Raw genomic sequence first — 23,700 nt, 5'->3', positions numbered from 1 at the left:
AAATATGTTGAATACAGTTTTAGTGTTAGTTCTAGAGTGACAAAAAAATGGAACTTTCTTGGAGAAAGACTATGATCCATGTTTCTTACTTGGGCTAAACTCCCACTGTGGGTTGAAACCTCTCCTGAACAAGGCCTGTGAGGCAGGCTTGGCTGACACGAGATTTCTGGGGAACGGGCAGGACCCCAGAGGCACCTGAACACCCAGTGTCCCACTCCAAGGGGGTGTTTGGGGAGCTCTGGGCATCCACGCTGTCTTCCCCATGTACAATCGAGCAACTTGAAAGGTCATCTAAAACTTCCAGACACCTAAAATTTGAGGTGTTTCTGTCCCAGAGGGGATTCAAATTCATACCCCTACCTCTCTGGAGCTGCCAGGTGCCTGCAGGCGGAGGAGCCTGGGAAGGGAAGGGAAGGCAGGGAGGGAGCACCTCCTGCCAAGCCCAGGCCTGGGCACGCAGACGCCCGCAAGCAGCAGGGCAGTGAGAGATGCCGAAGGCCACTCTTGGGATCAGAGGAGATCTGGATTCCAGCCTCTTCTTCCTATACTGTTTTTCTTTCAACACCTATGTAATGTTAAATACAATACCAGGGACCAGAGCCCATATCTCTGCATCCTCTTGCATGTCACAAAGGTTAAAAAGGGTGCCCCTAGGCGAAAGCATGTTAGCAGATCATACTGACTACAGGCTGGATTATAGAGTGCAAATACAGATGTTGGACCTCTTCTTTAGGTGATCCTTAAACAACTACCAATGCCTAAAAAAATAAATATAGCACAGTACATCTGAATTAGCCTTAGGACTTACAATAGCTGTATAGAACAGGACAGGGGGACAAAAGGTCACAAAACAATATTTTTAACTTTGTGATATGGGCAAATTCTACACCAGAATAATACATTTATCTGGAACATGAAGCTGCCGGTAAATAGCTAAGCCAGCACATCTGGATTGACTTCTGCTGCAATCTGGCTTTACATTTATGTTTGCTAGTGAGAACAATTTATTGATAATATTTCCTATCTCTGTTATTACTCATTTTGCAGTTTGTCCAATGGCATATCAACTAACCACTAACTTAAGCAAATGCAATTCCAAGCATGAGAATACTGTTTTTGAGTAAAGGAATAGTGCTCGAAGCCATTTTCCTACTAGTACTTTATGAAAATCAGGCATCTCAGATGACCACCTTAAATAAAAGAGGCAGTTTCAGGATGCATAGGATTTCCTTATGACCAGTCCTAGGTAACAATTGTCCTAAGCAATCAATTTCCTTCCTCTATCCTAATTTGCCCTTATACATCATATTCAAGATTTTATCTGGACAGGGGCTGGTTGGCTCAGTGGATAAACCTCTGCCTTTTCACCTCTGGGATCATGGTTCAAGTCAAACCCTGATGAAATGCATTTGATCGTCCTAATCTAGTTCTTAGTGGACAGTATTCCCATTATCTTTAAAAGGGTCAGAGCCAAGGCCATTGGGAAGAGTGCATTGTGCTATATCTTGTCTGTTGATTAATACATTTTCAGTGATGCCAGATCCTTAACCTCCATGAGCACACATATTCTCACAAAAAGCTTAATAAAGGTCCCTCATGGACTAAACCTTTCTTCTCAATTTGCGTATCTTTTCAAGATTTCCTGGCAGTATTAAAAAAACCCACAAATAAATTACTCATAATTTAAAAGTATGTTTGCCTGAACTGTTTGTAATAACAACTCTAAGTTAACTAGCATGATACCAGATCACTTTAAATCATTACTTGGCATAGGGAGAACAAGACCTTTATAACTCAGTCCATTTTTACAGCACATTGTAATTTTCTTCTCAGACCATATCAGTTCAAGCTAAACAGACACACAGAATAAAGGGAACCTACCCTTGAAGGCTGATTTCACTGTTTGAAACATAGAAATCGAGTAAGAATGTGCTCTCTGTAGAAGTTCACTGTTTGTTCTCTGCAGCAAGAGGACTGCTGAAGGACCACTGATAACAACGTGAAGCTCTTTGCTTATTTTTTTCCATTATAATAACAACTAAAGTAAGAAATCGAACCACTTCCATTTCATGAATATCTAGGCTGGAGATCACTGGGCTTTTCTGTGTAACTATCTCAAATCTGTTTTGGAATTAATGCTGGTAACAACAACAGTGTCCTCTGAACCATCTGATTATCCAGGAGCTACTGTGCGGCTGGCACCCTCGGTCTAACCTCTTCTACCTCCAAGCAGCAGAGGCCAGGGGAGCAGTCGAGATCACGGACTGCCAAGGCACATGTCCCTGCGAGAGCGGGGCCGGCGCTGCCCAAGGGCAGCAGAGGACAGCAGGAAGGAGTGACGACCGGTGTAAGCACGGCTATAGAATTAGTCACCAGTTTCCATGAACATCAACGGACAAAAGAGAATATCATTTTAGTAGGAACAACACCAGGTTCAACTCTTAAGACAATTAATTCACTGATTACTTTTATTACACAGTTGTGGTCAAAATCTTAAGGACAGTACGTTAGTTTCTATCTGGATTGATTCTTTAATATGGTTCATACGAAAGACAGGAACGTATGCACCATTTCTCATTTCCAACTGTGGTTAAAGATTATAGAATTATTCCTAATAACTAAATCACTCCTCTGTAGTCATTAAGAGTTCCTACATTCTTACTATATATTTATTTAACTGACTACTGAAGAAACAGCATTTAGCTTGCGGTTCTTTTGTACAAATCAATAACATGATTGTAATTTTTTCATTAAATAATTATCCCTGGCTTGCTTTTCTTTTGATTGTTTTGAAATTAATAGGGAACTCCTAAACACAAGATACTTTGAAAAAACCACTTATAGCCTGATTTATCACAAATGATTAAGGAATTTGAAACAAAAACAGTGAAAGTGTAGATTTATTCAAGAACTCCCTGCGCACTGCTACTCTCCTGAAAGCATCGGCATGCTAATTTTGATCACTTGAGAGCTGGCAAATCCAAAGCTACGACCAAATTTTGTGGGAGTAATGTACTGGTGAGTTAGCGTAAGGTCAGAAGAGTGGACAGCACTGCAGACCCTCTCGGGAAGCCTACGGAGAAGGCCTGGGCATTCCCCAAGTCCCCCCTTGCGTGGGGACTCATCGTGCTTTCTGGGTGGGTGAGGAGCAGGAGCACAAAAGAGGAGTGGCTGGGATATGGTTGCTGTTCCCAGCTTGGGGCTGCCGCCTCTTGAAGGGTGTAAGCAACCAGTTCAGATCAGAGAAGCCTCATCTGTTCTTTAACCACTGTTCATGGGCAAGTCTCTGGAGCAGGGGGACACAACAGTGCTGTACGGCACAGCTTGGCTATATCCTACCGTCAAGGTCAGAGGTGTTAAGCTTTTTCTAATTCAAAAGCAACAACTTAAACTGGAATCTGTCTGACACTAAGGTGAAACTGTACATGTTGTACCTCCTCTTGTCCCACCTTCCTCATTGCCGCTCCGTAACACCCTTCCCCATAGCACCTAGACACGGTAGTTCTGTTGTAGTTACGGGAGTTACACCCTGGTCCATCTGATGTACTATAACTTTGGCGTGCAATTCAGAACATACAAATTAAATACTAAGACAATTTCACATTATTGCTACAGCTATTTTCAAATAGGTTTTCTTTTTTTGCTATCACTACACAGCTGGATAAATCTGGGTGTTCCTTTCTGAAATAAAATGATGCAGAATGGTCATTGCACTTCAAGGTAATAAATATAGGTAATTGCTAAGTTAACGTTGGAATAAGCTGCAGATAAGTCTGGATAAGATACAGATTAGTTTGGAAAAATTAGACCTGACAGATTGCTGTATGCATTTCAAACTGAATTTCTGTTGAACAGATAATTTGTATCTATATCAGATTTTTCATAAAAAAATACTCATTTTTATAAATATATCCTAAGATTCTTTTTGTTGATTGCAATGTAAAAAAGAAGGAATAACTGTGTATGGATAATGATAAAGTAGCCTGTTGATAATAAATATTTGTCAGGTCTTGTCACATCTGTACACATTCCAATGTTACTGAAGAGACACCACACTGATAAAAAAAAATACCCTCAGAAAAATCAATGGATTTTGAGCTAAAGCAGTTGCTAAACACACAGAAAACATCTTTATCCAACAGCCATAGTGCTGTGAAAATTCCCAAGCCTTGCATTGGTACAGCTAAGGAAAATTTAATCTTCCCAAATACTCATCAGGGCACTCCATCCTGCAGACCTGACAGCCCCACTTATAATTAATTATACAATTTCGATGGGAATATCGACTAAACAAAGCTATAAATCATAGAAAAAGTCAATAGGCATGGACACATTCAATCATGTCCCGACCAATGATTACTACTCTTAAAATACAATAATTATTTTCAGGAGCCAGCTTGAATTAAATTTCTGTCAGGCTGGTACAAGACCGGCGGTTGATGAAGGATGCGATGGATTTTTTGGGTTGAATTCGGCACAGAGACATTTATCCTTTTAGATAGGTAGTTTGTTTTTAGTGATCATGGTGCTGCGTGTTTAACTAGACCATGAAGATTAGATTATCTCCAATGGCTCATTATATCGTTTATCTTTTCCTTCCATGTTTGATCTGGAAGATTTCCCGCTTCTTGATGCATGAATGAAATGACTGCTGATTTTGAAATGGAATGTGCTTAAGTGGGATTCTGCCTATGCCTTCACGCACCACGTCCATGTATGTAAAGTCAACCAGCAGTCACCCGAAATACCACTGGGATGTGGTAAACAGCAGCAACAAGAATAGCTTTGCTCAGCTTCGGAAATGTACTGGGAAAAAATAAAAATGACACACGTTTGAGTTATTTTTAAAAAAGCTAAAAAAATTATTATACTAATACACAAGAGGAAAATCTGGGACAGGAATGGGATTAGTATGGAAAAAGAAATTGGGATTAGTATTATTACTTTGAATTAAATGTCCCCCAAACTGCAAAACATCAGTGAAAGAAACGTTACGTATCTCCCAAGGATGCATTCACCTTGTAAATTTAAAAAAAACCTAACTCCAAATCAGCTTATCTCCCAGTAACTGTGTTTTTAAGATATGTTGCCTACACAGGTACTTCTCGTGGTGAGCATACGTGCCATGCATGCTGTGAGAAGGGACAGCAGTCCCAACAAACAGGATGGATGTCTACAGATGCTGAAAGGAGAAACAGATCCTGACTTTTCTCACGAGTCTAACTCATCAAACGCTTCTGACCTCAAGAACTGAGTGAGATCTCAGATTCTCACGTGGAATTAATCTCCTAGGTGTAAATCAGCTTAAAAACAGAGAGGGTTATAGGGCTTCAGCTGTCCTCCTTGCTCTGGATCCTTGCAGACAGCCCTCCAAACAGCCCAGTCCTCTATGAACAGCAAGAGAATAAGCCATAGGTAGGAGAGAAGAAGAGAGAGAGGGGAGAGTCATGGATCCTGTGTACATCCCATTCCTAAGCAAAAAGTAGCAATACACTGTGTGAGCAGGCACAGCGTGTAATTGATAGAGTGCAGCAAAACCAAGAGGTGGGACTAGGGCAAACATGAAGAGGTGTTCAAAAAAGCTGAGACACAGAAGATTAATCCCTTGTCTTCTTTTATTTTGGGTATGAGGAAGGAAGGTAAAATTCAGTCACCCTGAGGAAAGGACTGAAGAAAGAAGGGGAAACTTGGCTACATTGTCAGCCTGCACAAACAACTTTGACACACACAGTTTCCGCAGAACACACAAAATTTTCTGAAGATTTTGTGTAGTGTAGCTTGCCCTATTTGTATAGGTCAGAATACTCAACATACGAATGCCGTTAGTTTATGCACACATAGGCAGGTCAAGACCTGACACAAGCTAGCGTAGCTCTTCTGATGTCAAGTGAAGTTGGGCCAGTTTCCACAAGCAGAGGGTCTGGCCTATGACATCCACAATAAGACTCCCGCATGCCATATGCACATTCCTGATTTTTATCTGGGTGTAACCGTTTTTTTTTTTTTCTTTGGGATGCTTAATGTTTTTCCTTTAGATACGTAACTCCTAGGCACCTTAGATGGAATTGAGAAAGTGCAAGAAGTGATATAGAGATTTTCCAAAATGAAGTGGCTACATTTTGAAATAAAATCACCTTAAAGAAGATATAGAGCCATACAGAAAAATTGTAGTCCTCATTACAAATCAGAACGTTAGTGTTCCCTGTCTGCTTTCTCCAATTAGGAAGCCCAATATGATTTGCCACAGTGCCAGTCTGCTGCAGGGTTTGAGCTTTGTAGTCTATTTATTCATGTGTTTCTATTATTCTTTGTAGACTCAGAAGACCCAGATATTTTCAGAACAGCTTTGCATTAAGGGCTTTTCCTAAGTTACTACGGTGCACAATGAAGAGCTAGTAAAGAAAGGGGATGCTTGAAGAAATGCAGACCAGAGGACAGAGAAGAAAAGTGAATTCACATATATTTAATTTACAATTTTTTTCTGTGAAAAAGAAGGTAAACAGATGCCAAAGTTAAGAAGCTGTACACAAAATAACTGGCTAAACTGAGGAGGAAATTTGGAACAGTTATTGTGTTGCATGAATTATCTCTTCTCATTCTGTAGACAGAAGGGCCAATAAGGATAAAAGGGCTGGTAGAGAAACGCAATTAGTATGTGAGTTTCCAACTTACTCCTTCAAAAGTGTTTAGCAATGAACTTACCGCAGTGCCATTGTTATCTCTAAATACGTCTTGATTAAAATAGTCAAAGAGCTTCTTTTCTAATTGTAGCATAACCTAAAAAAAATAGAGGAGAAAGGTCAGCAAAGCTCTTGGACTCAGCTACCTAATACACAGCTGTTGGAAGTGACCCTTTTAGAGACATGCAACCCTTTAAAACTACATGACATTTCTACATGTCTAAAGCTCCTTGTCAGCTTGCCCATTTGGTTGACTGGCAATCACTTAAAAAGATCCAATTAACTGAGCATTAGGTGTGACAATCTATATCCCTCCCCTCCCTTTAAATTATCAGTTTGAAACAACTATATTCATGCTTTGTAGAAAAGAAAGTGAACATTCGACAACATTTCTATTTACACAGGGTGTACAGAGGGCATTAAGTTGTTTACCTTTCGGTCATTATCAGATTCACGAAATATTAGCTTGACTACTTCATTTGTGTCAGCTGCCCGGATAGTCTGCATTGTAGCCTTTGCACATAGTGTCTAACAAAAAAACACAAAAGGAGAAAGGGAAACTAGTTTATATGAAACATAAGGCCACATTTAATTGAACTTTATCAACCTATGTATCTTCAATGCCCACCTGAGAATATGATTTGCTGTAGGTCAAAATACAAAGCATTGCTAATTTAAGTCACTTCCACTCATGATGGATTTAAAACAATAAACTGAATTATGTTTGGGGAGAAACAGGCAATATTAAGAAAATATCAATCAGATAAGTCAAATACTCACTTAACTTACCACCACGCACATTACTTTTAAACATCCTCAAAAGCCACTTCCTACACCTAATGCCTCCACAGCCCCACCAGTTTCTGTACCACATTCTTAAAAGGTGATAACTACATTGGCACTACAGTTCTGTGGGTTAACTCTTGTTTGCAAAAACTTCTGCCTTGTCCATGAATGTTCCGAGTATAATTTAAAAGTCCCAGCAACACTTACACAATCTGACAGTAAGTTTCACAGTTTACTCTGGATAGCAAATTCCCCATGCATCATCCTTTTAAATAAGAGGCAACATCCCATCTCTAGGTGTTTTGAGGACTGGGTGTCTAAAACATATTCTCAATCAACACTTTATCAGGCACAGAGGCACGAATTTCCAAGGAAGTGTCAGGCCTCGATTCACTTGCCATTCACCTGGCTGGGGCCCAGTTTCAATGGCAATCAAAGCTGACCTAGAGAATAATACAGAAGAGGTTGTTTAAAGGGCTTGCTCTGTTGCATTCTAACAGGTGAAAATCTGGAGCTTTTAGCAAAGCAGTTAGGTATATATTTAACTTAAAAATGTACTTTAGATTCACTGAACCCATACTTTCAGTGAAGCTTTAAGTACGTTAAGTGCTCTGAAATGCAGAAATAGACTACATCTTAACTGTGGGGTAGGCAGGCTTCACAAAGTGCTCTGTAGTTATCCAGCTTGGGCAAAGCTACCAGATGGTGTGTAATGCTACCCCAGCCTTGGGCTGCCCGGGCTGCTGGAAACCACAAGGCAGAAGACAGAAAGGGGAACTGAGAAAACCTTGGCATTACTCAAAGGCAGTGAGAATATGGCCAAGATGTGCACCCACACCTGGGAGGCAGTTCAGCATCCTTCGCTACAGCTGAGGCACAGGCTGCTGATAGGATCTATGCACAGCCCTTCATAAGGATATTGACAAAGACGGTCCTTCTGAATAAAAGCTTATTTTGCTAGAGGTTCTTAACAAAAGCCTGATAAAGAAGGTAACTCAGTCAAGAAGAGGCTAAGAGGTGACTTCCCTGCTCTGCGCGTTTCCATTCCTTTTCATAATGGCCAGACAACAGATTTTCATTTTGCATAATATTCACTTATAAAGTTAAGTATGTTCTGCGGTAACAAGGTAATAGAATTTCAGATCCTGCTACATGCTTGTTTCTCTCACAAGCAGGAATACTTATATTGGGATTCATTATTAGAAGTGCAGTATCTGTCAGACACAATGCCAGGAAACTACAGCTTACTTCTCAGCTCCCCATTCTGCATTTCTTCTGAAGGAAGAAATGCACGCCAAACATGTCTTTACACAAAAGTCCATCTGCTTCCAAATATTTTAGATCTCAGCTGAGGTCACCAGTGCTAGGATGGAAACAATCTGTCAACGGGCTTTTGCCCCCCTTTGATAGACAGACATTAAAAACCCGACCCTTGATAAAGGCCCCCCTGTGTTGCCATAGTACAAACAAAAAGCAACAAGCTAAGCAATTTCATTTTTAAAGGGTAAGTTGAGCTTGATTCAGTGAAAATGAAATACAAATCCGCTTTTTTTCTTCGAGCCTGTGAGCCGAACAGGAGCCGATTCCCCACCTCACTGAACAAACGATGGACAAATTTTTCTCGATTTGTTCCCCCCCCGCGCCCCCCAAAGCCGTGCCATCTCTACAGACGCCCGACTCCGGGTCCTGTCCTGAAAAAACTCGGCACGCTCACGGCACCAGGGCGGCCGCAGGTGCCTGCGAAGGCAGAGCCTCCGCAGGGCCACAGCTGCGGGCCGCCCCCGGAGCACGTCCTCTGTGCTGCCGAACGCAAGGCGCTTTTTGAGGGGCTTGCGCGAGGAGGGGGTGCCGGCGCCGGCCGGCGGGGCCCAGCTCTGCCCGGCAGGCAGGGGCAGGGGCAGGGGCAGGGGCAGGGGCAGAGGCGCGGCGCGGCGCGGCACGGCACGGCACGGCGGGGCCCGGCGCAGGCTGCGCTCCCGCTGCGGCTGGCCGCGATCGCGGCGCCGGGGCCTCCTCCCGCGCCCCCCGCCCGGGACGGCTTTGTCCGCCGCCCACCGACGTGCCGTTCCGCCATCTGCGCCTGCAGGCCGGCCCCGCCGAGGTAAGAAGCCAGCGGCGAGCCCTTCCCGAAGTGCGCGCCCTCCGCTGCCGGCTATTGAAATTCAAAGCACAGACCGGCTAATCGGGTCAGGCCCCAGAAAATACCGCTTCGGGCTCATGTGTCACAAATCAGTCTGGTCGCCTTTACCCGGCGCACCAGATTAGAACAAGCACCCGAACAAACCAAAGCGGAAAACCCGCCGCTCTCTAAAGCTGGTTTCTAAAGCCCTAACAAATCGCTCCATCTTTCACTCATTTAAACTTTCCAAATGAGGGTCAGTACGGTCCCCGAGCATCCAAATGCTAATGCGCTTAAGTGCGCTTAAGCAGCTTTCCAGAGTGAATGGGCCAAAGAAGGGCTCGAAAAGACAAGGCAGAGTTACTGTCACTGTCAAAAAGTCATTGTAGCCACCCCCGGAGTGGTCGCAATTCAAGAAATTCATGATTTCTGTCTCTTAAAGGCATCTGCTTGAGAACATTTTTTTTCCTGAGCTGCTTTATCTCACAACTTCAGGCCCGCTCTAAAGGAAAAAAAACCCCGCGATCCACTCTTGAGAACCAATACAGAGAAAGGACCCACATACCTTATTGCTTTCAAATTTCACACGCACAAAAAGTTACCTTATTCACGGACAAAAAGTGATTGGGCAAAGGTTCATTTCTTATACAAGCTGGAGCACTCCTTTTTTCCTCCTCTTTTCAATTTCTACAAAATCGTAGTCACCCAAGCAGAAAACTTTCGGGAACATGTGCCTTTTTAGACAAGTCTACTTATGAAGGGATTTTTTGTTGCTGGTAAAGAAAATCAAAATGCTATGAAAACACACAGTTTCTTTTTGGGTATTGCCTCAAAGGTACTCTTTTACAAAGTCGGAAGAGTGGAAATCAGATATCAAAACTCTACCCAAGTTATCTTTTTAAAAAAAATCTTTGTTCTTTGGAAACAAGATTTGGTTAAAAAGTTTGCAGGAGAGCTGTATTCAGAGCTGAGAGAGAACTCGGTATTCAGCCTTTGCTTAGCAAACACAGACCTGTCTTATTCCCGTTTTCACAGACACTGTCCACACAGGTAGATGCTTCATAGTATTTTTTTAAATAACCCTTTGTGATAATTTATGTGTATTGAATTGTAAAACATAGCAATAACTTTTCTGATAATTGCTTTGGAACACAATAAAAATGTACTGTTAGGCAAAGCTAGGAGTGAAAGTTTTTTATATTGACAAGAGACAAATCTGGAATTTCTTCTAAACTCTGCAATACTCTGAAACTGAAAGCCTTTTGATTTACAGCATAAATGCAACCTTCAAAATACATCTGCTCCCATATATACACAACACATCAAAATGTTTTAGACTGTATTTCTGCATACTTACAGTAAAAGGGATAAAGACATTAAAACAGTTGTGTTATGTACATAAAACACACACACACAATATTCTACAATATCTATTATAGAATTGCTTTTTATATTGCTTTTATATGGAAACAGTCCGAACAGCTGTGAACTGTACTACCATTTCCTGCTAGCAGTGCTCTGTTGAACATTGCAGCTGATTTTTCATTGATTTTGCGCTCCTGCTTTCTGAACATCCTTTAAACTCCTGAGTCTACCTCTTGATGTGTGAGCTGAGTTATTGCATGCTTGTAATTATTTCAACAAATTTAAAACAAACAAACAAAAAAAGTGGTATCCAAGCACATACAGACTCAAACTTTCCTATTGCCTCTGTCTACTAATTCTAAAGATCCTTTTTCCCAGTGATCTGAATACTCTTCTCAGGACTTCTTATTACTTTGAATTCTTCTTAAAAAAAAAAAAAAAAAGTAGAATGTATTAATTGCTTCTTTATAATTAAAAAAGTTCAGCAAAAGTTGTAATTGCAATTTCCAGTATACTGCATGGACTAAAACAGACTGCATGGATTAAAACAAAGTGTTTGTTGCTAGAAGTGCCAGGAGAGAAGTGCAAAGTCTGCAGAATGCTAACATGAGCCAGCTGAAATAAGGTCTTGAGCACATGAGCAACCAAATCAATTAAATTTAAGATATTTCATTTTATGCCAGTTACATACTCTGTGGATTCTGGCGGGATAGAAGAGACAGAGGTACATGTATCGCCTAATTATGACATTGAAATACATCTTCTGAAATGCTGCTCCAACCCCCCAAATTAAATTAGGATAATGAAATGCTTTTTTATTATTATCTGGATGCAAACTGTATTTGAAACAATCAGCGAGGTAAAAGATTTGCTACTGTGGGAATAACAGGAACATCTGTCTTGTTCGGGCTCCTCCTTACCTCAGAGGGGTTGGTATGATTTCCTGGGTATTGGGAATATGCTAACAGTAAATTCACCAAATGACATGATGTCAGAGAAATAAAATTTGCAAGTGAGAAAAACAAAGTTAACTGTAGCTTTCTGAGTCAATGAAAGTTGTGCATTTAGCTACAGGACAGGTCACATTGTGTTTTTTAAACTCTATCTGCCATTGCAATGGAGACATTTTAGCTGATTTTTCACAACTGTGCAGAGGTATTTGGCCATACAGCTGCTGCAAACAATTAGGGAAATTATAGAGCTAAATTCCCCAATGTAAAGCAATCAAAACCCATCTGAGAGGATATACACTTTTACTTGAAAAAATATCCCTTACACTATATATTAACTTGTGTTAACTTTAACTGTGTGGAAATAGCAGTAATGTCTCAGATAAGTTACTATGCTTTTAATACTAATAAGCTTCCAGGAGCAGGAATTTAACTCAGCAGTGAGACACATGTTAGTTGGAGAAAGAACAAATACAAAAAAGTATTAATGAGAAGTCACTTAAAGTTAACAATATGCAAAATTACTTTCTCTTTGAATATTCGCAGAGGAGTAAGCTCATGTCCAGGGGAGCAGAGATGGTGGAGAGGCTGGGTGGGATGGAGAGCGAAAGCCTCCTGCACCACTCCCATCTCTCCTCTCAGCACACTGCTTATGTAGCATGCGTACGGTCCATCTTCTGATGGCAAATCAACGCAAATTACAGGACACTGCTGCTTGTATTCATTTTAGGACTGATTTAACTTCACAGGCAGTTTCGAGCAGCTCCAATTCTACCACCTGTGAAAGCTCGGCCCAGGAGTTGCCCAAGACCTACAGTAGTACTCTCGTTTCCACCACGTGACCCTTTTGCCGATTTGTGGCCAAGGGATATTTTGGTTTTAAAACATCTTTTTGGGTAGCATCTGTGACAAAAAAAGCTCAGCACAAAGACCCTATCTTCACGCTTCCGTTCTCCATCTCCTGCATCCCAAAAATACATGATCCCTGCTGGAAACAACTTGCAGTTCTTTGGGCTCAATTTCACATTAGCTGCACTAAGTTCATCGTGAAGTGCATTTTCTTGTCTGGAAACTTAGATCATTCATGACACTATCAAAGTGTATCACTAGGCAATGCAAACCCATTTCCATTAGTTTTTCAGGAACTGCACTGAGTAAACTGAGAGACCAGTTTAATGGCATACCCTCTGTCCGGCAGTACACGTTAACTGCCTGCTCTGTTGGTGGTACTCTCTTGCCTGTTCTATTACTGCTGAAAACAACACCTGGTTCCTACAGAGTTATCTTTTGCAGTAATGGGTGAGATTTCTGTTTGCTTTGCACATCGGAGGCAGCGGGGCCACGGTCCCAACAGCACTCAGCCGCCGGCGGTTAGCTCCAGCCCACCCTTGGCCCGCGCAGGGAAGGGCGCAGGAGCAGCCAGCTCGGGGCCCGTACACCCGCAGACCAGCCTGCCCTTCCCCAGCTCCGGAGAGACCCGTGAGGTCGCTGACCGTGCCCTCCCTGCCTCTGCGGCTTTCCTCGGTGCCAACAGCTGGTGGCAATGACAGCTCTCTTTTTAATTCTCTTCTTCAGAAAAGAATCTGAATTAAGTCCAAAAGGCCTCTGCCACTAAGATTCTCTGAGATTACAGATCTGGAAGAAAGTGTCGAACGCCCAACCTTACGTTCTTGGAAAGAATGTGCTATTACAGCTCTCTCCCAGGAGACAGGGCCACTAGATTGCAGCTGTCAGCTGCCTCCGAGCATCTTTTTCACCTGGAACATATACTTCTGATGGCAATTGAAAGAAATTCCTCTTGGCATTTGTTACATGTTTAGCAGGAATAAAATTCAATCTGTTTATTAGATGCTCAGCATAACTTAACTCAGCTACTTATAGACACTGTGCTTAATTTATAAACCTCTGACATTTCAGTCTGACTCCTAATTTTGGCTAACTATCCTAAACATTGTTTTCTTCTGAAATTGAGCAGTTTGTTCAGTTAGCTGTTACTTTGTATGTGACTATTTAATTCTAAAATTATCATCAGTACCCATCGAATAGCAGAACATTAATTACTACTTGCTCACCTACATAGATCCAAAGAGAAAGAATAAGGGATAATAGTTTCTCATACTCCTAATTTTTTCCCCACAGCATCTTCCCACACCCCATTTTGTCAAACTGAGAAAGAGACTTCCATTAGACACTTTGCAGTGCTCTGTTCTAAACAGTTTTGCAAATATAACAATCCCCCATTTTGTAACTATTTTTCTTTTCCAATACTGGTGTTAAATGGACATTTAAAAAAAAAAATTATTGCTGTTAACCCCCTGCCCCGGCCCCGTGTATCTCTTTCCAAGAATTAAAACATCAGGATAGAACTCGTTTCCATCACACATATTCACCTGCATGGTGATTAGCTTCTACTTTTCTCTATCTGACTCCTTTTGGTCAGTTTCCACATCTTTTTGGATTTTCTTGTTTCATTTTCCTGACTATGATCTCCAAGTACAATTTATCCTGAGTTGTTTGGCACCTGCGTGCATCAAGAACACAAAACTTTGTAGGGCCTCTGCAGGCAATGGTGAAGTTTTCAGGTAAAGGGTTCCCCTGCCCCCTTTTTAAGCTCTCAGTTTAAATTCACTTGCTGACATTGATAATAAGTTTCAAATGCATTCAGAACTTTGATTAGATCTGGATAAACCCTACACCACTGGAAGATCTGGAACTTTGAAAGAGTCTGCTAGAAAAATCCCTTCCCTCCTCCTGTCCACCTTCCTAGTCATTTAGCATCACTATTTGATATCAAGTACGGGCCTGGGGGAGTTTCCAAAGACAATGATTTGCTTTTCCATAATTACAGCAACCAGAACAGCCCAACTGTTCCTATGGAAATCTGCTATATATATGTTGTCTTGTCCCATAACGTGAACCTCTTGAGATTTATTCAGACATTCTTCTATTACTTCTCTTCCATTATTTTTTCTGCTTTGGCCAAGCAGCAATATCATCTTGAAAAATTCCTTGTTGGAAACCTTCACAGCACTTACCCTTTTTTTACTCCAGCTGACTAAGCAGAGGACTGTATGTATCATTTCTGTTAAGCAAAGACTTTGATGAAGCACACAGGATCTGTGATGTAAAACTGTTTCTGTAGAGAAATGTAAAATCCCCTGTTCCCTTGAATTCAGGAGGAATGAAATAAGAGGCAGCTTCTCTCCTTATAGCTAAGCTTGCTTTTATCTAACTTTCAGACTAAGAACCTTCTATTTCTTTTCATTTTAAAAGCAAAATAGCCTGTGAACCCCATCTGCTCCTGGGTGCCTTGCAATTGCCTTTGTTTTGAGTGGTAACATTTGCCTCTGTTTGTGCTGATGGTGTCATTGTTTCTGCTACCTCCATTTTTAATTGTTACTTACAGCTGTAAGGAATGAAACATGGGAGCAGTAACATGAAGTAGCAAAAATTCAAGCCAACACCTAACAAAATTCTTCAGTGCTTCCTGACTCACTTCCAGAACTGGACATTGCAGGGTTCCAAATAACTGGAGTCTGTCAGCTTTATTCTTCTTAACTGTCCAAGGGAGCACACTTACTGACACAGCCTGCTGGGGACTGACGAGAGTGTGCACTGCCAGGTCACAGCTGCTGCAAAGTGCTCTACACAGTACAGTGCTTCCATGTTACCTCACTCAGAACAAACAGCAAGCCTCAGAAACACGCCCATGCGGTATTTTGTTCCATCAACTAGCACTGCCAAAAAGAGTAAATTCGGCAGTTGGCCCTTTAAATTAATGGGGAGTTTTGTACAAAATCACTGGTGTGACATGGCTCAGCCTCTGAAGAGTGTGAACCTTTGGCTTCCACAAAGCAGACTTACAACAGCAGGTATCATCTATGTAATATATGATGCACACCCAATACACTGTGCAATAGTATTTTTGCACTTGACTTCTATCAAGCTTATCCTCAGAAATGAAAATTGGAGCTGACTTTTAAAACATGAAGTGTTGGGCAATTCTGAAATCAAACCACTCACCTATCTAAAATCCATATGCCTTCAGGCAGACACTAGCTACTTTTAATCACAAAGTGAGAAATATAGAGAAGTACAAAATGTTTCTTTTTCTTCCTATCATACATAATAGCAAAAATAATTAGTCCATTAAACAAAGAGGGAATTTGAGACCTGGAACAAGAAAGTGACTTGCATGAGGCACAAGTGCATTCCAGGCTGCCAGCTCCTCGGGCCTGTGCTCTTGCTAAGTCTAAGCACAACTCTGAAATGGATGTGTGCCCTCCATCTCAACAAATGACCACAAGTAAGTACAGCAAAGTGGGAGAGATGTTAGTATTCTTCCACCGTTTCCCATCTATGGGAAAAGAACACCCTTCCTCTAACTTAACTACTTTTTAAGGGAGCAAATGTGACATGAGAATAATTTCCAGTTCACTGTATCTGGTTTTCTGACCCGAACAAGTTGGGAATGTGAAATTCACCGTGTTAATAACTGGAATGTGCTGTACAGTGTTATGGTGAGACTAAAACTTGGCTGATCAGGTGATGCCTTGCTGATGCAACATGTGGACAATTTCCTTGCCGTATTTTTCCCCCTTCTCTGTTTGTCCAGCCTCCCTGACTTGACTCTTGTTCATCCTGCCATCTCTCATTCATTTCTCATCGATGTACTCCCTGTCTGGTTCCACATCATTTGCTCCTTTATTCACTTTTGAAATGCAATATGAGTCCAGCTGCCTGTAAGTTCAAATAACCCTTTTTAGCTAGTTATGTTCAAATAGCTCAGAGAACCATGAGGTGGGATTGCTGAATTGTCCTCCTCTCCCATCACTGCTGTCACGCAGCCTCCAAGCAGTTGGCTGCAGCAGCACCTTGACTCTGAAGATGCTGAGAAGTTGGGCTGTGGGGCTATGGTGGGTCCCCCAGGAGGCACGCTGCTGACCGGCAGGCTTATGCTTCTTGGAACAAGAGGCAAACCATCATGGAGTTTACCTATTCCCAGGAGCACTTATTCACACATTAAAATAAATGCTTTTCGGATAAAATGAATGAAGGATATCTTTGTAAAATACTGCGCAAGGTGTGGACCTAAGGTTTACTATATTCTCCTTGACGAACAGTAAGATGGACTGACAGATCAGTATGTGTGTGACATACACCACACCCAGTAAAAAGACTGGCAACACATAAAAACCAGTTGTGGGGTAAAACAGTCAATGTGGAGAGCAGGAAATAGGGTGGCATGTTCTACTTACTGCCTCTCTTCACCATCCCTGGTAAGGTAGCTTTGCATCCTCTCTGGTGTGGTCTCTGATGGTAAGAATGAAGGGTTTGTGCGTTACAGCAATATTCAGAATTCCCTCCAGGACACCGCCTCCACTGAACGGGTCCAAAGCTCAGTTGCTGAAGCCCTCGACCGACTAGAGTGACACAGCTGATCAGAGAGGGAGGAGGATTTAGGGGAACAGCAACTTCACACCACTGGCTGGGGATCCAAAGGGATTTAACCCAGCAATGAATGCTGATCCCTGGCTCATTTGACACCACTGGGTGTTACAGAGCACCACTGACAGAGGACAGAAAGCTCTGGCGGAAATGCAGCTTCCACAGTCCTCCTGCTTGCATGGACCAATGATCCATCTGGAGGGGATGGGGGCCCAACTGGGCAAGCAACAAGAAAGCAAAATCTATAGTTTCTGAAACACAGATGACATTTTTTTCCTTAAAGCAAACCAGGATTCAAACACACTGAGAAATAGAGAAAGCTCCCAATTATGCAGAGAGAGGGAAAAATGCAAGTTCAAAAGTGTTAACGCAACATCATTTTAAAGCTAACAGCTGTGGACTAGTTCGTGAAGTGCTATTCTTTTCGCTGTATCTTTAAGTGCTGTTAAATTCATTTGTCACTTGATCGAAAGCCAACAGACTACAAATCTCCCAAGCCCCTCTCGCGCTGAATAGTGACAGGAGTATTCTGTTCTGCCATAAGAAAACATTTGTGTGCGTCTCTGTCCGGAGTCATACATGCTACTTTAACTCATCTGCCTCCCCATTCTCTCCAGCCCAGGAGGACAAATTGCTCACTGTGGCTCCCTTTCAGAGGCAGTACAGCGCGCAAAGAATCATGACTGAGCAGAAACACAAGAAACAGGCACATAAAAATTCATCACTTTGGCCTCCTGACCTCTTGCCACTGGGTTTGGCAAACCCCGTCTCAAAAAGTAGCACCAAGGGAGAGCTAAGCAGACCGGCTGAGTGAAATTACTGACAAAAAATATCTTGGACACAGGAAAACCCCACCAGATGCTTCATTGTCTTTGCAGAGAAGTGGTGCTGAAAAAGGGGGTGATCTACCACATGGCATATTGGGTGGAATAAGTAGTGCCATTGTTTCAGAGCAGCTCTGTCACTTTACTGACTGCAATACAAAGAGGTGTAAAGCAAGATTTAATCCTGACTTTTTAGTCAGCAGATTAAAACCAATCATGCCAGATGTCCACAAGACTGTTTAACATACAGAAAGCTTTTTCATAGTCTACAAAAAAGTGAAAGCTGTAATAAGTTCTTCTTTATTTCCTCTAGAGAGGCCTTTTTCACTCACTTTTAGTCAGAAAAAAGGGAGATGTTGTAATGGATTTTAAGATGTGCTATTAATTTTTACTCTAGCCTTTGCTCTTTTCCCTTTTGAGACAAAGCTAAACAAAGTAAATTCTTTTACTCATCCAAAATCAGACAGGTATGCCAAAGAAAACTGCTGGTATAAAAAAGTTGTGATTTCAACAATAATTTATACATGTAAGGCCAGAAATGGACATTATCAGCAGTATTCACAACAGATGTTAAAATTCCTCTCCATAATACTTGATGTGATGCAAGGTGTGACAGCATGCTGATAAATAAACATACAATCATTTTCCCCCCACAACTGAAATTGTGCTTGTGTGCCTTTCTGCATAGGTGCCTCCTCACGCATGCTGGCACATACCCAGTCTGAGGATGTGCATGCTCTGCTGCCTACCTTAAATAAAAGCACACAGGCACACATCAAATTTGGGGCTGAGGGTGTCCTGAATAACACTTAGGGCAACCCTTGTTGTATGCAACAGAAACCTTCCAGGGACCATGAGAGCAGCGCTGCTCCCAGTCCGGCAGTCCTAAGGGGAAGGAAGGTCCATGCAGTACCACAGGACATGCGCTGGCAGGGTATGTGTCACCTCTGCAGCTGCTCCTGCAGTGGGACCCAGAAACCTGACCGAGGTCACCGGAAGCTATGACAAGCTCTAAAATATGACTGCTAATAAGTGATAGTCTTATTTAAAAATACTCACTCACTGCTCTTATTTAAACTCTCCTAAGGAACTGTTAAACACTTTGCAGTGTTTTCTTAATGTGTTGCTTTCTTCTTCTTCTATTTATAAACAAATTAATCTCTAAAAGTATTACCACAAAGGATATAAATTCAATAATTACTGTATTTTTAAAACTTGTTTAGTATTTTTTTCTGCTACATTACAAAAGTGACCCCCCCTGTGTATTAATGTCCCCCCCTGAATTTCCATAGCCAAAAATTTTGCTAAATTCAACAAAGCTCATGATGTATATTTAGTTTCTCAAATTAAATTGCAAATCATTTATGCATTTAAGAAAAATAATTTACTTTATCTTTGGAAAAAAGCTATAGAAAAAAATACATTCCCTTAAAATTCCAGTATTAGGCTGATTTGTATCACATACCTAATTTACTAACTCAGAAGCTATATGGCAGCAAGATAATGCCTTGCTTAGTATCTGTTATCTGTCAGTTGCCAATGGAAAAAGATACAACTTACATACCTCATTTTTTTTCTTGTCACACGCTTTAACGAATCCTCATTACAAGCTCCTAAAATAAAAGTAACCATCTTACTGAATCACTGACCTAAACCAGTACTACTAAAACCATTTTCTTCATTTTGTATCTAGTCAAGACCTAAATGAGAACAGTTAAGATCATATGATATACAAACTAGCAAGACATTGCTTTAGTCATACTGATACTATGTTAAGGATGGATGGAACTTTTTACTGGCTTTCTAGTACTTTCAGAGAAATACATGTAACCTCTTACTACTGTGTTAGTGCAGATGCGAGAGGATGCTCTATTAAACTGTCTAAATCAGCTGTATGTGTAACTGCAGATGTTCTTCCCTCCTACCACCGACTGAATCATTTTGCACCCTTTAAAACTAGGGTGCCACTTCTGGAACTCATGTGAGACAAAAGCATAAGTATGTTTTGGTTAATCATAGTTTACAGCATTATGAACCATAGCCATAGTTACAAGCCTAGTACCGTGCTTTCTTCCTGGAAATTCATTAAGTTAATTAAGCTGCACTATTTCTCTTTCTATCATTACCATCCTTATTGTATTCCTTGCAGGTCTCGTATCATACCAGTAATTTTGGACAGGTAGACACCCTCACTAATGTTTCTTTATTCCCCAGTACATTATGATGACTAAAAGGTGTAACACACTTGCTTTAAATCTTCTGGCATCTCATTCTCGTACTGAAGAGACAGGGACAGGCACCATAATGAAGGTGATGGTATTTTCTTTCTGACAAAGTCCAACTAGAGACTCTCAAGCTACCTAAGAGGAATAAGTCAACTAAGTGTAAATCTAAGAGTTTTCTGCTAGTTAAACACTTATTTCACCGCTACTTACTCCACTTTGAAATTTGCACAATTTTCAAATTATAATTCTACTCCCTACTTCAGAATTTCTTCAAGCAAGTCTTGTGGGTGGCCCTCAAGATACATTTTACCAATTTTTCATGCCCATCCCTCGAAATGTGACCCTGCTCCTGTGCTTTTATCTCTCTGACAACTTCACACAGGAAAACATGCAGTCCCTCTGATAGCATGAAATCGGAAACAATAGCCTCTGGAAACAAAAGGGAGTAGGGAGGCAGGATACAGTCCAGGTCCTGGCTGATTTTAGGCACAAACAGATGTTCATAGGACCCGATACCCTGAGCAAGCTGAAAGGAAAAGCTTGTAAAAGAAATGGACCTTAAAAACAATGTATTGAAGAGCTTTAAATAAAGGCAAGGGAAAGCAATATGGCTTTCAATGATAAATCTCAGCAAAGAAAACCAAAGTGGCACCATGAATTTCAATGATGCATTTTTCTTTTTCAATGAACTCTACGACTCATTTTGAAATCTACAAATTGCTCAAATCTCAACTTAGTTTACAAGTCTCCCATATCCATTAAAAGGTTACAATACATGCATTTCTCATTTCTTGTAACTAATCACCATAGCTGGGAACACCCAGTGAAGTCCTGAAATATAGGCTAATGCTATTATTTTAAAAGCTGCTTATAGGTCAACAAAGAGGAATATGCTGAAAGAATCTTGATCGATTGGAAAAAATCTTAGACTAGCTGTTGGAACAAATTATGTTCAAACTCCTTCTCTTTTCATGTGCACTATTTCAGACTCAAAAAGCTTCACGTAAAGAATCTATGAAGCGCTGTCCTGAATTGGACCCGGGTTCTGTTTCACAAAAGCTAATACGCACCATTTACAAATGAAACAAAGTGTAGAATCACTTCTCTGACTGAAGTTTCTGCTTTTGTGATTAAAACTCTCTTCCTCTTTCTTCAAGAGCCTGCCATCCAAAAGGCCCTGTGCCATGCTCCAATGCACAAAATACATGTATTCATTACAGGAGAAAAAAAAACCCTGAAAAATTTGGCACAAAGGCGGGTGCATAGCTTAAGTCCTGTTTAGGATAGCCCTCACTTGAACTCTGCACATTTGCATAGATTTTACCTATTGATTGTCTCTATCAGGGATATAGTGGATAACTAAAAGAAATGTTTCATCAGCTGTTTGTGGTCAGGTGCAGATTTAACTTGTTAATTGTTAGCATCAATGAGATGCATATGATAAAGAAATAAAGAAGTGGTATCTTCCTTCACCAGCATGAAACGCTGTAGAAAAAAATGTAATGAAAAGAAGATCTGAGACAGAAGGTATCTAAGTCTGCTTAGGAAGCTTTAAGAAATTACTAGTCAAAACTCAAGCCCAAAGTGACCATGCATTTGTCTACTCTAATCATACATACCACAGACCACTACGTTGCACCAATTTCCTCCTGAACTGAAGCGAATGGCACCTCTTTTACTAAAACAAATCTTCAGAAAGACATTAGCTCTTGATAAGACATGGGACATTCACCAGTTCCTCTGTCAGTCACTCCAAGAAAAGAAACTCTTATTAATCACTCTTGTGGCTAATTTCTCATGCACGATTTTTCATTTGAAATTGTCTGTTAGTGGCTTCTAAATATCATTTAGACATGAAAGGAATGCGAACATTGCTGTAAACAGAATGCAGCGACCGCAGTCTTCTAACTGCAGACTCCTGGGAAACCCTCTCTGAACTACCAGCCAGGGCTGTGCAAGTTAAATTTAATGGAGGTCTAAGGAAGCCTGGTTCAGCAAACCTGATACTACTACCTGTGAAAGTAATTCCTCTTTGGCATCTGGATCTGGCGTAGGGTCTCAGTAAAATGACAGACTGCCTTACTCTCCTCTCATGCCAAATCATGCTTTTTCCAATACATGGAGTGAAGATGTTTGATGGATTTCAGTATACCAGCTCTGCAGCCACATGTAAAATCAACTTTGCAATTTTGAAAAAATATACCTAAAGGTGCATTGATGACACATGCCATGGCATTGCCATGCGAGCTGACATTGAGCTGTTTGCCTTCAATGTCTCCTACTGTTCGGACTACTAATGACTCCTCAGTGCTCCTACACATGCAAACATAGCCAAATGCAAAGTTAAACAATATGTTCTCAATGAACTCGTTTTGCCATATGATCACTTGATTACCGTTTTCATCCAAGTTGTTAATCTCATGACAAACTGACTTGTTCAAGCATATTTTGTGATTGCATTATATCTTTAAATTTTTTTCTCATTAACAACTTTTCCATTAGTTTGTCTGAAATGAATGTCAAGCTAACGAGCTTTCAGCTAATGAGAACCTTGCTCCGTGCTTCCCTCCTTTCTTCCCCCGTGCTTCCCTCCTTTCTTCCCCCTTAACTACAGGCACAAATCTATCCCTCTTTTAGTATTCTGCAATGTCCCAGGTACTCCAATTTGTTCTAAACCAGCATTAAAGACTGTTGGCTACAGATGGACAATCAAAATTGGCCAGTCCCACTAGTTAAAATCCTCCTCAGTTACTAATAGACTACTATATGCTTCATAATCTTCGTATGAAGACCATTTTCTGTTTCTTTTAGCATGTAGAGCAGAAGTACATACAGAAGACCTCTGCTATTTCTGAATCAGCATTTTCAGTTTTATTAAGTGTATGAAATAAAAGATGTAGATTTTTTTTGTCCTACTTTCTAAACAGAAACCTGGTCAGGTACAGTAAAATATTGATCTGGCTCTAAATGTCTAAAAGTAATGAACATAGCATATGAGCCTCCCAACCAGAGGAAAGAAAAGGAAATGACAGAATAATGAAGGAACAACAAAACTGCTGGAGTGATGATCCAGGAGAAATCCAACACACTGCTGATCAAAACCATCCTGTTCTGCAGAATGCCCATCTCCTGTCTACAACTCCTTCCGGCACCTCTCTGCCTAAATGCCACAAAAAGCCTTGCTTCACTAAATATGCTGTGAGCATGCTTGTGCGCACAGATACTGCTGCAGTCACGGCCATGGTCAAAGTGGGCAAAGAGCAGAAGTCAAGAGTGCCACCCAACTTGCACTTACTGATCTAA

General features: G+C 41.1%; 1 protein-coding gene across 2 annotated transcripts in view; it reads right to left on the bottom strand.

Moving 5' to 3' along the window:
* The window catches only part of INPP5A (inositol polyphosphate-5-phosphatase A), a 259,043-nt gene that overhangs the window by 34,135 nt on the left and 201,208 nt on the right, over positions 1-23,700 (bottom strand). For both annotated transcript variants that reach the window (XM_069797312.1, XM_069797313.1), the window contains exons 10-11: positions 7,113-7,208; positions 6,703-6,777 (exon numbers count right to left, since the gene is read on the bottom strand). In XM_069797312.1, coding sequence (XP_069653413.1) covers positions 6,703-6,777; positions 7,113-7,208 — 171 coding nt within the window. The remainder of the gene's footprint in view (positions 1-6,702; positions 6,778-7,112; positions 7,209-23,700) is intronic.

This window comes from Haliaeetus albicilla, chromosome 11 (assembly GCF_947461875.1).
Source record: "Haliaeetus albicilla chromosome 11, bHalAlb1.1, whole genome shotgun sequence".
Lineage (NCBI taxonomy): Eukaryota > Metazoa > Chordata > Aves > Accipitriformes > Accipitridae > Haliaeetus > Haliaeetus albicilla.
The sequence above is the reverse complement of the archived record's forward strand: the minus strand, read 5'-3'. Positions and strand labels throughout refer to the sequence as shown.